The sequence below is a fragment of the Haliotis rufescens genome, unplaced genomic scaffold, assembly GCF_023055435.1.
Source record: "Haliotis rufescens isolate VD_foot unplaced genomic scaffold, xgHalRufe1.0.p SCAF_9, whole genome shotgun sequence".
NCBI classification, from domain to species: Eukaryota; Metazoa; Mollusca; class Gastropoda; order Lepetellida; family Haliotidae; genus Haliotis; species Haliotis rufescens.
In genome coordinates this window covers 36,642,826-36,661,033 of record NW_025964383.1, presented here as the reverse complement: position 1 = coordinate 36,661,033, position 18,208 = coordinate 36,642,826, and the positions used below count along the sequence as shown (strand labels likewise).

Below are 18,208 nucleotides of genomic sequence, written 5' to 3'. Positions count from 1 at the left end.
ACACACAAGTGATACACTCATCGATATTGCAGGTGGTTCCTCACAAATGCATCGCATTCAATCGTCAATGTTTGCAAGCTATTACTCATAAATGCATCGCACACAATCATCATTGTCGCAGGTGACTACTCACAAATGCATTGCATAAAATCGTCGATATTGCAGGTGACTACTCACAAATGCATTGCATAAAATCGTCGATATTGCAGGTGACTACTCACAAATGTATTGCATAAAATCGTCGATATTGCAGGTGACTACTCACAAATGCATTGCATTCAATCGTCGATATTGCAGGTGACTACTCACAAATGCATTGCATTCAATCGTCGATGTTGAAGGTGGATACATCATTAAACATTCGATACAATCATCGATGTTCCTAGCGATTTCTCAAAAATGTTTCACATATGATCATCGATCTTGTAGATGGATACCCTCAAATGAATTGAATACATTCGTAGATGTTGCAGGTGGTTACTCACAAATAAATCACATACAATCCTCTATGTTCCAGGTGATTACTCACAAATAAATCACATACAATCCTTGTTGTTGCAGGTGATTACTCACAAAGAAATCACATAAAATCGTCGATGTTCCCTTTTGATTACTCACAAATAAATCACGTACAATCATCGATGTTGCAGGTGGTTACTCAGAAATGCATCATTCCTCGCATACAATCATCGATGTTGCAGATGGTTACTCACAAATGCATCGCATACAATAGTCGATGTTGCAAGTGGTTACATACACACACATTCCATACAATCGTCGATGTTGCTAATGGTTACTCACAAATGCATTCCATCCAATCGTCGATGTTGCTGGTGGATATTCACAAATGCAACGCATACAATAGTGGATGTTGCAAGTGGTTATACACACACACATTCCATACAATCGTCGATGTTGCTAGTGGTTACATACACACACATTCTATACAATCGTCGATGTTGCTAGTGGTTACATACACACATATTCCATACAATCGTTAAAGTTGCAAGTGGTTACATACACAGACATTCCATACATTCGTCGATGTTGCAAGTCGTTACATGGAGACACATTCCATACAATCGTGATTACTCACAAATAAATCACATAAAATCGTCGATGTTCCCTTTTGATTACTCACAAATAAATCACGTACAATCATCGATGTTGCAGGTGGTTACTCAGAAATGCATCATTCTTCGCATACAATCATTGACGTTGCAGATGAAAACTCACAAATGCAGCGCATTCAATAGTCGATGTTGCAAGTGGTTACATACACACACATTCCATACAATCGTCGATGTTGCTAGTGGTTACTTACAAATGCATTCCATACAATCGTCGATGTTGCTGGTGGATACTCACAAATGCAGCGCATACAATAGTGGATGTTGCAAGTGGTTACACACACACACATATTCCATACAATCGTCGATGTTGCTAGTGGTAACATACATACACATTCCATACAATCGTCGATGTTGCTAGTGGTTACATAGACACACAGTCCATACAATCGTCGATGTTGCAAGTGGTTACATACACAGACATTCCATACATTCGTCCATGTTGCTAGTGGTTACATGGAGACACATTCCATACAATCGTCGATGTTGCTAGTGGTTATATGTATACATATTCCATAAAATCGTGCATGTTGCAAGTGGTTACACACACACATTCCACACAATCGTCGATGTTGCTAGTGGTTACATGCTCACACATTCCATATAATCGTCGATGTTGCTAGTGGTTACATACACACACATTCCATACAATCGCCGATGTTGCACGTGGTTACATGCACACACATTCCATACAATCGTCGATGTTGCAAGTGGTTACATACACACACATTCCATACAATCGTCCATGTTGCTAGTGGTTACATACATACACATTCCATACAATCGTCGATGTTGCTAGTGGTTACATTCACACACACATTCCATACAATCGTCGATGTTGCAAGTGGTTACATACACATACATTCCATACAATCGTCCATGTTGCTAGTGATTACTTACAAATCCGCCCTATAAATTCGTCGATGTTGTTAGTGGTTACATACACACACATTCCATACAATCGTCGATGTTGCTTGTGGTTACATACACACACATTCCATACAAACGTGGATGTTGCTAGTGGTTACACACACACACATTCCATACAATCGTCGATGTTTCTAGTGGTTACTCACACATGCATTGCATACAATCGTCGATGTTGCAAGTGGTTACATACACACATATTCCATACAATCGTCGATGTTGCTAGTGGTTACATGCACACACACATCCCATACAATCGTCGATGTTGCTAGTGGCTACATACACACATATTCCATACAATCGTCGATGTTGCGAGTGGTTACAAACACCCACATTCCATACAATCGTCGATGTTGCTAGTGGTTACATACACACACATTCCATACAATCGTTGAAGTTGCTAGTGGTTACATGCACACACACATTCCATACAATCGTCGATGTTGCTAGTGGTTACTCACAAATGAATTGCATACAATCGTCGATGTTGCAAGTTGTTAAATACACACATATTCAATACAATCGTACATGTTGCTAGTGGTTACATACAAATCCGCCCTATAAAATCGTCGATGTTGTTAGTGGTTACATACACACATTCCATACAATCGTCGATGTTGCTAGTGGTTACTCACAAATGCATTGCATACAATCGTCGATGTTGAAAGTGGTTACATACACAGATATTCCATACAATCGACGATTTTGCTAGTGGTTACATACACACACATGCCATACAATCGCCGGTGTTGCAAGTGGTTACATACACACACATTCCATACAATCGTCGATGTTGCTTGTGGTTACATACACACACAATTAACACAATCGTCCATGTTGCTAGTGGTTACATACACACACACTCCATACAATCGTCTATGTTGCTAGTGGTTACATAAACACACATTCCATGCAATCGTCGATGTTGCTAGTGGTTACATACACACACACATCCCATACAATCGTCGATGTTGCTAGAGGTTACATACACGCACACACATTCCATACAATCGTCGATGCTGCTAGTGGTTACATGCACACACACATCCCATACAATCGTCGATGTTGCTAGTGGTTACATACACACACACATCACATACAATCGTCGATGTTGCTAGTGGTTACATACACACACACATCCCATACAATCGTCGATGTTGCTAGTGGTTACATACACACACACATCCCATACAATCGTCGATGTTGCTAGTGGTTACATACACGCACACACACTCCATACAATCGTCGATGTTGCTAGTGGTTACATACACACACACATCCCATACAATCGTCGATGTTGCTAGTGGTTACATACACGCACACACATTCCAAACAATCGTCGATGTTGCTAGTGGTTACATACACACACACATCCCATACAATCGTCGATGTTGCTAGTGGTTACATACACGCACACACACTCCATACAATCGTCGATGTTGCTAGTGGTTACATACACACACACATTCCATACAATCGTCGATGTTGCTAGTGGTTACATGCACACACACATCCCATAGAATCGTCGATGTTGCTAGTGGTTACATGCACACACACATCCCATACAATCGTCGATGTTGCTAGTGCTTACATACAAAGGAATTGCATACAATCGTCGATGTTGCAAGTTTTGACGTACACACATATTCCAAACAATCGTCGATGTTGCTAGTGGTTATACACACACATTCCATACAATCGTCGATGTTGCTAGTGGGTACATACACACACACATTCCATACAATCGTCGATGTTGCTTGTGGTTACATACACACACATTCCATTCAATCGTCGATGTTGCAAGTGGTTACATAGACACACAGTCCATACAATCGTCGATGTTGCTAGTGGTTACATGCACACACATTCCATACAATCGTCGATGTTGCTAGTGGTTATATGTATACACATTCCATAAAATCGTGCATGTTGCAAGTGGTTACACACACACATTCAATACAATCGTCGATGTTGCAAGTGGTTACATACACACACATTCCATACAATCGTCCATGTTGCACGTGGTTACATACATACACATTCCATACAATCGTCGATGTTGCTAGTGGTTATATACACACACATTCCATACAATCGTCGATGTTGCTAGTGGTTATATGGAGAGACATTCCATACAATCGTCGATGTTGCTAGCGGTTACATGCACACACATTCCATACAATCGTCGATGTTGCTGGTGGTTACATACACACAAATTCCATACAATCGTCGATGTTGCACGTGGTTACATACACACACATTCCATACAATCGTCGATGTTGCAAGTGGTTACATACACACACACTCCATACAATCGTCGATGTTGCTAGTGGTTACATACACACACATTCCATACAATCGTCGATGTTGCTAGTGGTTACATACACACACATTTCATGCAATCGTCGATATTGCTAGTGGTTACATACACACACATTCCATACAATCGTCGATGTTGCTAGTGGTTACATACAGACACATTCCATTCAATCTTCGATGTTGCTAGTGCTTACGTACACAGATATTCCTTACAATCGTAAATGTTGCTAGTTGTTACTCATAATTACATCGCACGTTGGTTGTGGTTGGAAACACATACATCCCATACAGTCGGAGATGTTGCAGTTGGTTACACACACGTACATTCCATAGAAACGGCAATGTTGCAGGTGGTTAGACACACGTACATTCCATACAAACGGCGATATTGCAGGTGGTTAGACACACGAACATTCCATACAGTCGGCGATGTTGCAGGTGATTACACACACGAACATTCCATACAGTCGGCGATGTTGCAGGTGGTTACACACACATACATTCCATACAGTCGGTGATGTTGCAAGCGGTTCTGCACACGTACATTTCATACAGTCGGCGATGTTGCAGGTGGTTAGACATACGTACATTCGGTACAGTCGGCGATGTTGCAGGTGATTACACACACGAACATTCCATACAGTCGGCGATGTTGCAGGTGATTACACACACGAACATTCCATACAGTTGGCAATGTTGCAGGTGGTTACACACACATACATTCCATACAAACGGCGATGTTGCAGGTGGTTAGACACACGTACATTCCATACAGTCGGCGATGTTGCAGGTGATTACACACACGAACATTCCATACAGTCGGCGATGTTGCAGGTGATTACACACACGAACATTCCATACAGTCGGCGATGTTGCAGGTGATTACACACACGAACATTCCATACAGTTGGCGATGTTGCAGGTGGTTACACACACATACATTCCATACAAACGGCGATGTTGCAGGTGGTTACACACACATACATTCCATATAGTCGGCGATGTTGGAGGCGGTTACATACACATACATTCCATACAGTCGGCGATGTTGCAGGTGGTTAGACACACATACATTCCATACAGTAGGCGATGTTGCAGGTGATTACACACACGTAAATTCCCTACAGTCGGCGATGTTGCAGGTGATTCCACACACGTAAATTCCATATAATCGGCGATGTTGCAGGTGGTTACACACACATACATTCCATACAGTCGGCGTTGTTGCAGGTGGTTACACACACATACATTCCATAGAAACGGCGATGTTGCAGGTGGTTAGACACACATACATTCCATACAAACGGCGATGTTGCAGGTGGTTAGACACACGAACATTCCATACAGTCGGCGATGTTGCAGGTGGTTACACACACATACATTCCATACAGTCGGCGTTGTTGCAGGTGGTTACACACACATACATCCCATACAGTCGGCGTTGTTGCAGGTGGTTACACACACATACATTCCATAGAAACGGCAATGTTGCAGGTGGTTAGACACACGTACATTCCATACAAACGGCGATATTGCAGGTGGTTAGACACACGAACATTCCATACAGTCGGCGATGTTGCAGGTGATTACACACACGAACATTCCATACAGTCGGCGATGTTGCAGGCGGTTACACACACATACATTCCATACAGTCGGTGATGTTGCAAGCGGTTCTGCACACGTACATTTCATACAGTCGGCGATGTTGCAGGTGGTTAGACATACGTACATTCGGTACAGTCGGCGATGTTGCAGGTGATTACACACACGAACATTCCATACAGTCGGCGATGTTGCAGGTGATTACACACACGAACATTCCATACAGTTGGCGATGTTGCAGGTGGTTACACACACATACATTCCATACAAACGGCGATGTTGCAGGTGGTTAGACACACGTACATTCCATACAGTCGGCGATGTTGCAGGTGATTACACACACGAACATTCCATACAGTCGGCGATGTTGCAGGTGATTACACACACGAACATTCCATACAGTCGGCGATGTTGCAGGTGATTACACACACGAACATTCCATACAGTTGGCGATTTTGCAGGTGGTTACACACACATACATTCCATACAAACGGCGATGTTGCAGGTGGTTACACACACATACATTCCATATAGTCGGCGATGTTGGAGGCGGTTACACACACATACATTCCATACAGTCGGCGATGTTGCAGGTGGTTAGACACACACACATTACATACAGTCGGCGATGTTGCAGGTGATTACACACACGAACATTCCATACAGTTGGCGATGTTGCAGGTGGTTACACACACATACATTCCATACAAACGGCAGGGTTGCAGGTGGTTACACACACATACATTCCATACAGTCGGCGATGTTGCAGGTGATTACACACACATACATTCCATACAGTCGGCGATGTTGCAGGTGGTTAGACACACATACATTCCATACAGTCGGCGATGTTGCAGGTGGTTACACACACATACATTCCATACAGTCGGCGATGTTGCAGGTGGTTAGACACACATACATTCCATACAGTAGGCGATGTTGCAGGTGATTACACACACGTAAATTCCCTACAGTCGGCGATGTTGCAGGTGATTCCACACACGTAAATTCCATATAATCGGCGATGTTGCAGGTGGTTACACACACATACATTCCATACAGTCGGCGTTGTTGCAGGTGGTTACACACACATACATTCCATAGAAACGGCGATGTTGCAGGTGGTTAGACACACATACATTCCATACAAACGGCGATGTTGCAGGTGGTTAGACACACGAACATTCCATACAGTCGGCGATGTTGCAGGTGGTTACACACACATACATTCCATACAGTCGGCGTTGTTGCAGGTGGTTACACACACATACATTCCATACAGTCGGCGTTGTTGCAGGTGGTTACACACACATACATTCCATAGAAACGGCAATGTTGCAGGTGGTTAGACACACGTACATTCCATACAAACGGCGATATTGCAGGTGGTTAGACACACGAACATTCCATACAGTCGGCGATGTTGCAGGTGATTACACACGCGAACATTCCATACAGTCGGCGATGTTGCAGGCGGTTACACACACATACATTCCATACAGTCGGTGATGTTGCAAGCGGTTCTGCACACGTACATTTCATACAGTCGGCGATGTTGCAGGTGGTTAGACATACGTACATTCGGTACAGTCGGCGATGTTGCAGGTGATTACACACACGAACATTCCATACAGTCGGCGATGTTGCAGGTGATTACACACACGAACATTCCATACAGTTGGCGATGTTGCAGGTGGTTACACACACATACATTCCATACAAACGGCGATGTTGCAGGTGGTTAGACACACGTACATTCCATACAGTCGGCGATGTTGCAGGTGATTACACACACGAACATTCCATACAGTCGGCGATGTTGCAGGTGATTACACACACGAACATTCCATACAGTCGGCGATGTTGCAGGTGATTACACACACGAACATTCCATACAGTTGGCGATGTTGCAGGTGGTTACACACACATACATTCCATACAAACGGCGATGTTGCAGGTGGTTACACACACATACATTCCATATAGTCGGCGATGTTGGAGGCGGTTACACACACATACATTCCATACAGTCGGCGATGTTGCAGGTGGTTAGACACACATACATTCCATACAGTCGGCGATGTTGCAGGTGATTACACACACGAACATTCCATACAGTCGGCGATGTTGCAGGTGGTTACACACACATACATTCCATACAAACGGCAGGGTTGCAGGTGGTTACACACACATACATTCCATACAGTCGGCGATGTTGCAGGTGATTACACACACATACATTCCATACAGTCGGCGATGTTGCAGGTGGTTAGACACACATACATTCCATACAGTCGGCGATGTTGCAGGTGGTTACACACACATACATTCCATACAGTCGGCGATGTTGCAGGTGATTACACACACGAACATTCCATACAGTCGGCGATGTTGCAGGTGGTTACACACACATACATTCCATACAAACGGCGATGTTGCAGGTGGTTAGACACACGTACATTCCATACAGTCGGCGATGTTGCAGGTGGTTACGCACACATATATTTCATACAGAAGGCGATGTTGCAGGTGATTAGACACACGTAAATTCGATACAGTCGGCGATGTTGCAGGTGGTTACACACACATACATTCCATACAGTCAGTGATGTTGCTAGTGGTTACGCACACATATATTTCATACAGTTGGCGATGTTGCAGGTGATTACACACACGTAAATTCCATACAGTCGGCGATGTTGCAGGTGATTACACACACGTACATTCCATACAGTCGGCGATGTGCAGGTGTTTACGCACACGTAAATTCCATACAGTCGGCGATGTTGCAGGTGATTACACACACGTACATTCCATACAGTCGGCGATGTGCAGGTGGTTACGCACACATTCATTCCATACATTCCATACAATCGTCCATGTTGCTAATGGTTACACACACATTCCATACAATCGTCGATGTTGCTAGTGGTTACATACACACACATTCCATACAATCGTCGATGTTGCTAGTGGTTACATACACACACACATTCCATACAATCGTCCATGTTGCTAGTGGTTACATACACATACATTCCATACAATCGTCCATGTTGCTAGTGGTTACATATACACACATTTAATACAATCGTCCATGTTGCTAGTGGTTACATATACACACATTTAATACAAACCTCCATGTTGCTAGTGGGTACACACACATTCCATACAATCGTCGATGTTGCTAGTGGTTACATACACACCAACATTCCATGTAATCGTCGATGTTGCTAGTGCTTACATACACACATATTCCTTACAATCTTCCATGTTGCTAGTGGTTACATACACACCAAGATTCCATGCAATCGTCGATGTTGCTAGTGCTTACATACACACATACTCCTTACAATCGTCGATGTTGCTAGTGGTTACATACACACCAACATTCCATACATTCGTAAATGTTGCTAGTGCTTACATACACACAATATTCCTTACAATCGTAAATGTTGCTAGTGGTTACTCATTAATGCATAGCACGTTGGTCGTGGTTGGAAACACATAGATCCGATATAGTCGGAGATGTTGCAGGTGGTTATACACACATACATTTCATACAGTCGGCGATGTTGCAGGTGGTTACGCACACATACATTTCATACAGTCGGCGATGTTGCAGGTGATTACATACACATATATACATTCCATACAGTCGGCGATGTTGCAGGTGGTTATACACACATACATTCCATACAGTCGGCGATGTTGCAGGTGGTTATACACACATACATTCCATACAGTCGGCGATGTTGCAGGTGATTACATACACATATATACATTCCATACACTCGGCGATGTTGCAGGTGCTTACGCACACATACACATTCCATACAGTCGGCGATGTTGCAGGTGGTTACACACATATACATTTGATACAATCGGCGATGCCGAGGTGTTTACATACACATATATACATTCCATACAATCGGCGATGTTGCAGGTGCCTCCACACACATACATTCCATATAGTCAGCGATGTTGCAGGCGGTTACACACACATACATTCCATATAGTCAGCGATGTTGCAGGTGGTTACACACACATACATTCCATATAGTCAGCGATGTTGCAGGTGGTTACACACACATACGCATTCCATACAAACGGCGATGTTGCAGGTGGTTAGACACACGTACATTCCATACAGTCGGCGATGTTGCAGGTGATTACACACACGTAAATTCCATACAGTCGGCGATGTTGCAGGTGGTTACGCACACATTCATTCCCTACATTCCATACAATCGTCCATGTTGCTAGTGGTTACATACACACACATTCCATACAATCGTCCATGTTGCTAGTGGTTACATACACACACATTCCATACAATCGTCCATGTTGCTAGTGCTTACATACACACATATTCCTTACAATCGTCCATGTTGCTAGTGGTTACATACACACACATTCCATACAATCGTAAATGTTGCTAGTGGTTACATACACACATATTTCTTACAATCGTAAATGTTGCTAGTTGTTACTCATAAATGCATCGCACGTTGGTCGTGGTTGGAAACACATACATCCCATACAGTCGGAGATGTTGCAGTTGGTTACACACACGTACATTCAATGTCGTCGGGAAAGTTGCACGTGGTTACACACACATACATTCCATACAGTTGGCGATCTTGCAGTTGGTTCAAACACATACAATATACAGTCGGCGATTTTGAAGGCGGTTACACACACGTACATCCCATACAGTCGGCGATGTCGGAGTTGGTTACACACACGTACATTCAATGTTGTCGGCAGAGTTGCACGTGGTTACACACATATACTTTCTATACAGTCAGCGATTTTGCGGGTGGTTACGCACACATACATTTGATACAGTCGGCGATGTTGCAGGTGGTTACACACACATACATTCCATACAGTCGGCGATGTTGCAGTTTGTTACGGACACATACATTCCATACAGTCGGCGAGTTTGCAGGTGGCGACACACATACACATTCCATACAGTCGGCGATGTTGCAGGCGGTTACACACACGTACATTTCATACTGTCGGCGATGTTGCAGGTGATTACACACATATATATACATTCCATACAGTCGGCGATGTTGTTAGTGGTTACATACACACACATTCCATACAATCGCCGTTGTTGCTAGTGGTTACATACACACACATTCCACACAATCGGCGATGTCGCAGGTGGTTACACACACATACGCATTCCATACAATCGGCGATGTTGCAGGTGGTTACACACACGTACATTCCATACAGTTAGCGATGTTCCAGGTGACGACACACATACACATTCCATACAGTCGGCTATGTTGCAGGTGGTTACGCATACATACATTTCATACAGTCGGTGATGTTGCAGTTGATTACACACACATACATTCCATACAGTCGGCGATGTTGCAGGTGGTTACATACACACATTCCATACAGTCAGCCATGTTGCAGTTGGTTACACACACATACATTCCATACAGTCGGCGATGTTGCAGGTGGTTACATACACACATTCCATACAGTCAGCCATGTTGCAGTTGGTTACACACACATACATTCCATACAGTCGGCGATGTTGCAGGTGGTTACATACACACATTCCATACAGTCGGCGATGTTGCAGGTGGTTACATACACACACACATTCCCTACAGTCGGCGATGTTGCAGTTGGTTACACACACATACATTCCATACAGTCGGCGATGTTGCAGGTGGTTACATACACACATTCCATACAGTCGGCGATGTTGCAGGTGGTTACATACACACACACACATTCCCTACAGTCGGCGATGTTGCAGATGGTTACGCATACATACATTTCATACAGTCGGCGATGTTGCAGGTGGTTACACACACATACATTCCATACAGTCGGCGATGTTGCAGGTGGCTCCACACACATACATTCCATACAGTAGGCGATGTTGCAGGTGGCTCCACACACGTACATTTCATACTGTCGGCGATGTTGCAGGTGATTACACAAATATATATACATTCCATACAGTCGGCGATGTTGCAGGTGGCTCCACACACATACATTCCATACAGTCGGCGATGTTGCAGGTGGCTCCACACACGTACATTTCATACTGTCGGCGATGTTGCAGGTGATTACACAAATATATATACATTCCATACAGTCGGCGATGTTGCAGATGGTTACACACACATACGCATTCCATACAAACGGCGATGTTGCAGGTGGTTAGACACACGTACATTCCATACAGTAGGCGATGTTGCAGGTGATTACACACACGTAAATTCCATACAGTCGGCGATGTTGCAGGTGGTTACGCACACATTCATTCCCTACATTCCATACAATCGTCCATGTTGCTAGTGGTTACATACACACGCATTCCATACAATCGTCGTTGTTGCTAGTGGTTACATACACACACATTCCACACAATCGACGATGTCGCAGGTGGTTACACACACATACGCATTCCATACAATCGGCGATGTTGCAGGTGGTTACACACACGTACATTCCATACAGTAGGCGATGTTGCAGGTGACGACACACATACACATTCCATACAGTCGGCTATGTTGCAGGTGGTTACGCATACATACATTTCATACAGTCGGTGATGTTGCAGGTGATTACACACACACACACAGACATTCCATACAGTCAGCCATGTTGCAGTTGGTTACACACACATACATTCCATACAGTCGGCGATGTTGCAGGTGGTTACATACACACATTCCATACAGTCGGCGATGTTGCAGGTGGTTACATACACACACACACATTCCCTACAGTAGGCGATGTTGCAGGTGGTTACATACACACACACACATTCCCTACAGTAGGCGATGTTGCAGGTGACGACACACATACACATTCGATACAGTCGGCTATGTTGCAGGTGGTTACGCATACATACATTTTATACAGTCGGCGATGTTGCAGGTGGTTACACACACATGCATTCCATACAGTCGGCGATGTTGCAGGTGGCTCCACACACATACATTCCATACAGTCGGCGATGTTGCAGGTTGTTACACACACGTACATTCCATACAGTCAGTGATGTTGCAGGTGGTTACACACACATACGCATTCCATACAGTCAGCGATGTTGCAGGCGCTTACAAACACATACATTCCATACAGTTAGCGATGTAGCAGGCGGTTACACACACATACATTCCATACAGTCAGTGATGTTGCAGGCGGTTACACACACAGACATTCCATACAGTCGGCGATCTTGCAGGTGGTTACACACAGATACATCCGATATAGTCGGCGATGTCGCAGTTGGTTACACACACGTACATTCAATGTCGTCGGCAAGGTTGCACGTGGTTACACACACATACATCCCATATAGTCGGCGATCTTGCAGGTGGTTACACACACAAACATTCCATACAGTCGGCGATGTTGCAGGTGGTTACACACACATACATTCCATACAGTCGGCGATGTTGCAGGTGGTTACACACACATACATTTCATACAGTCGGCGATGTTGCAGGTGATTACACTCACATACATTCCATACAGTCGGCGATCTTGCAGGTGGTTACACACACATACATCCGATATAGTCGGCGATATCGCAGTTGGTTACACACACGTACATTCAATGTCGTCGGCAACGTTGCACGTGGTAACACACGTATATATTCAATACAGTCAGCGATTTTGCAGGTGGTTACACACACATACATTTCATACAGTCGGCCAAGTTGCAGGTGATTACACACACGTACATTTCATACAGTCGGTGATGTTGCAGGTGGTTACACACACATACATTCCATACAGTCGGCGATGTTGCAGGTGGTTACACACACACATACATTCCATGCAGTCAACGATGTTGCAGTTTGTTACACACACATACATTCCATACAGTTGGCGATGTTGCAGGTGGTTAGACACACACACACACACACATACATTCCATACAGTAGGCGATGTTGCAGTTTGTTACACACACATACATTCCATACAGTCAGCCATGTTGCAGGTGGTTACACACACATACATTCCATACAGTCGGCGATGTTGCAGTTTGTTACACACACATACATGGGGGGGTGGGGGGATGGGGGGATGGTGGCGTTCGATCGTCACGTCGAGGACCCGGGTTCGATTCCCGACATGGGTACAATGTGTGAAGCCCATTCCTGGTGTCCCCCGCCGTGATGTTGCTGGAATATTGCTAAAAGCGGCGAAAAACCATACTCACTCACTCACTCTTTGTATAAGGGACACTATCATTATTAACACCATTGCTCCTCCACCCCCCGACATTAGCGTCTTTGTATAGGGGTGAATATAATTAAGTAATGCCCCCCCCCCCCCCCCCCCCCCCCCTTAACATATAAGCGTCTTTGTATAGGGGTGACTATAATTATGAACATGAGTATATTAAACGTTTATGTAAATAAATATGTTGTGTTAACAACCAACTCTTTAAACACGAAATTTGATATTATTATTGTTATGTGTGTAACTCAGTAAACATATATGAAGATGCGAAACGTGAAACACATCAGAAGAGAGTAACAAAAAATACTTTCGCGATGGTACAAAACAAATGAACTTGTTTGCAATAGTTAATATGTATGACCTGGCACAGTCGCTGCTTTCTTTACAAACACATTAGTACAAACAAATATCATCTCAGAGATAGGTTAAATCAGGCGATATGAATATGATGTATTATTTTACAATCAAACTGTGTCTGTTTTATAACACATCAGTGTAGATAGATTGACAAAACAACGTTGATAAAACAAATGTAGAAATATATAGGTTTGGTGTTTGTAATTATGTGTAACAATCATTTAGAATCCCCAAACGTGCAGTTATAACGGCACATCCCGCCATTCCTGTTATCTGTTCATGTGTTGTCTGTTGTCTGGACAAATGTCAAAATGTCTTCACTTGTCTTAGTTTTCTGTTTCATTGTATTCTATATTGTACAAGAGGAGTTTAGAATCCACACAGTGGTAGTTTAAACATGAAATTGTGTAAATATTTCTGCAAAGAACTTTGACGTCTGACTACCATATCACAGCAACAGGGCGGAACAAAGGTTTGTCAAAAATTGTTTTATTTGATGTTTATTTGTTCATCAAACCATGTAACTTTGTATAAAATTCATTTAGAATTCACATACATATAGTTTTACAGTATATTTATTCCGCTATGAGTCACACAAAAGACCGAATTGACAAACTGGCGAAACTAAGTTGAACATTCAGCGCGCTGTTTACAGATAACTTCACGAGATTCACGACAAATGTCGGACTTTGTCATCTACAGTAAATAAACACGTCACACAACAAACACCATCTATATTTCCAGGTCCTAAACTACATCTGGACGCCGCTCGAGCCAACACAGAGGCGTGCCACGTAACTACAGACAGTGAGCTGGTCAACTCGGAGCTCGACACACGGTCACATGACAGGCGCAGGCTACAGGAGTATATGGGGACCTGTGCCTCCACCCCCATCCCCCTTTCTCCACCCCACACCGCTCCCACCCCGGGATACAGCACACCCAGATACTGGGAGACACGCACTAGGGTGCGGGTGGTGAGTGGGGGAGAGTGGTATATCCTGGAGATGGGGGTGGTAGAGGCAGGACAGGTGGACAGTGGGCGGTGGGTTTCTCTACAGCGTCGCTCCTGGGGTGTCCGTGTAGCGAGCTGTGGCAGACACGGGAAGAGTCTCTGTACCGTGGTGTGGCGGGAGGGGGAGCGGGGCAAGTGTCACCAGAACACCATGTCATTCACTCGCGGCACACAGGCCACCCTCCACTATGGCGTGGTGCTGGATGTGGGGAGGGACAGACTCGCCTTCATTGATCTCAACAGAGGGATTGTTTTAGCGAAGTTTGATGAGAGGTTCCGGCAAGACCTGTACCCCGTGTTAGGTGTTTCTGATTTCTGCACTGTCAACATGGAGCTGATCAGCGGGGACAACATCGCCATCACTGACACCAAGATGTCACTGATTCATGACGCGCTGACATAGGAAATAAACAAGACATGAGACTGTGTGAAGTTATCAGTGTAACCAGAGACCATATAATAGATTATTGTATGGTTTCTGGTGTAACTGAGAGAGATATATCAACTGTTTCAATGACGTGTACGAACTGAGAGAAGCGGACATATAAGTGTCTGGTTTCTATGTTATTTCATGTTCACAAACAGTAACGAAGTTTGCAAAATGTGATGTTTTGCTGCACGAGAGGGTTGTACAGTGTATACAAAGTATTTAGAATTCTCACATGACTATCTTTATGTTGAAATTATTGCTGTAGTGACTTCCAACATGAGACACTGTGTGATGTTTTGAGAGTGATGTGATATGAAAATTAGTGAAGTGAAGTTTTACAAAAAATGTTTCAAATAGCAATTTTCTTCATTTCACATCACTTGCCTGTGAATTATAACTGTTTTGAATCGAAACATTAATAGTTTCATCATCAGAATGTTTTTGTAGCAGCTTAAAATATGACACAGTGTGTGGTTCTCTGATCATGACATGCGTGCGAGAGCACAAGATTGACAACAGATTTCTTTATTTCACTTCACTTGCCTGTAGATTACACATGTATTTAAGAACTGAACATCAGTTTGGATGGGTTCATTGAAGTGTCAACAATTTAAAAGCGCTGGTTAAACTGTGTTTAAGTTTCACCAGCGCCTTGTGGAATGTGAACTGGTGGGGATTGAACGGAGTGCTCTGAAACTCGCGTGTTTTGTGTTAATTTTCAAGGTCAAGGTGTGTTATATTTGGAGTTTGGGATTTGTCGTGTATGCTGTAATACTTTGCTTACCTGATGCCAGCTTCGTTTCTGTGCCCCGTCCTTCCTCATGTGCCGCCGCTTCTCGGCCTAGAATACGCACACGAAGAAGGTCGACCAACTCAGAAACCGGACTAGTAGTTCCGTCAACGGGCATTTTCTCGTCTCTGATGACAAGGCGACTATGTTTGACGTAAGAGGCGACTAACGGGATCGGGTGGTCAGGTTCGCTGACTTGGTTGATGCATGTCATCGTATCCCAATTGCGTGGATCGATGCTCATGATATTAAGCACTGGATTGTCTGCTTCAGACTCGGTTATGTACAGACTCCCGTCATAAAGCTGGAATAGTGCGGCGTTAAACAACAAACCAACCGTCTCCGATGACCAATCGGTAAAACAGGTAGATCGCTAGATCGAGGCAAGTTTTTGGGTTGTTTTTTTATTTCAAATTTTGTTCCTTACCTTTTTTATGTCTTATATTTTTAAAAGCTAGAAAAAAATTATTTGGCTTACCATTGAACACTTTCAGAGCCTATTAATTTAGTGTTTTTCATTGTAGATTTGCTGTGTCTTGGTTTCTCAAAGTCTTGTAGTTTGTTTTTTTCTGATACGATTGTGAATCAGGTTTTAGTTTGGGATTGATCAGGAACAGTCGCTTTGATCTGTGTCGACGGCCACATCTGAGCAGGGTACAACATTCAAGTCATTTGCAATTCTTTGGTGCTAGATTCCTGTCATTTCCGAAACAAGGCATCAAAGTCAATATCCTTCAATAAATCAATTTCGCTCACCTCAGTAAGTTTACAGAATTCATTTTCTTCACTTGTTTATTAGTATTGATAAATAACCATTCCATATCCAAATCACCGTAAGGACAATCGATTTTGTTTCATGTAGCAGACGTAAAATACTAAATTAATTATATGTCTGATAAATGCAGGGATTAAAAAGAAAAAAGAAAAACAAGTTAATTGTAAACACCGAACGAGAATTCGGGAAACTTTGGAAAGTACTTCTGGCAAAAGTTCACAGGATCAATTTCACACAAAAATTGTTAACATCCTGGGAACTTTTCTGTCCGTTCACAGATGTGTGAACTCCAAATATCGGATCACATGACTACCCATTCAGCCAATCAGCATGAAAGAAACAGTGTATACTTTAAAGTATGAAATTATTCACTTTTTAAACCTGTTATTATTGTGGTAGCTTATGTGATGATCCGAGCTAAAATTGGTCTTCAGCAACCCATGCTGTCGTAAGAGGTGACTAATACGTGGTTGACTCCAAATTGCATAGATCGATGCTCATGATATCAATCACTCGATTGTCTGGTCTAGACTCGACTATTTACGGGCCACCGTCATATAGCTGGAACATTGCTGAGTGTGGCGAAGAGAGTAACAAAAAATACTTTCGCGATGGT

At 43.4% G+C, this 18,208-nt stretch overlaps 1 protein-coding gene across 1 annotated transcript in view; it reads left to right on the top strand.

Annotated features, from left to right (window-relative positions):
• Positions 1–16,987, top strand: part of LOC124139577 — a 73,686-nt gene extending 56,699 nt beyond the window's left edge. The window contains exon 25 of the mRNA XM_048390408.1: positions 15,327–16,987. Within this exon, the coding sequence (XP_048246365.1) occupies positions 15,327–16,000 (674 nt within the window). The 3' untranslated portion in view covers positions 16,001–16,987. The remainder of the gene's footprint in view (positions 1–15,326) is intronic.
• The last annotated feature ends 1,221 nt before the right edge of the window (positions 16,988–18,208 follow it).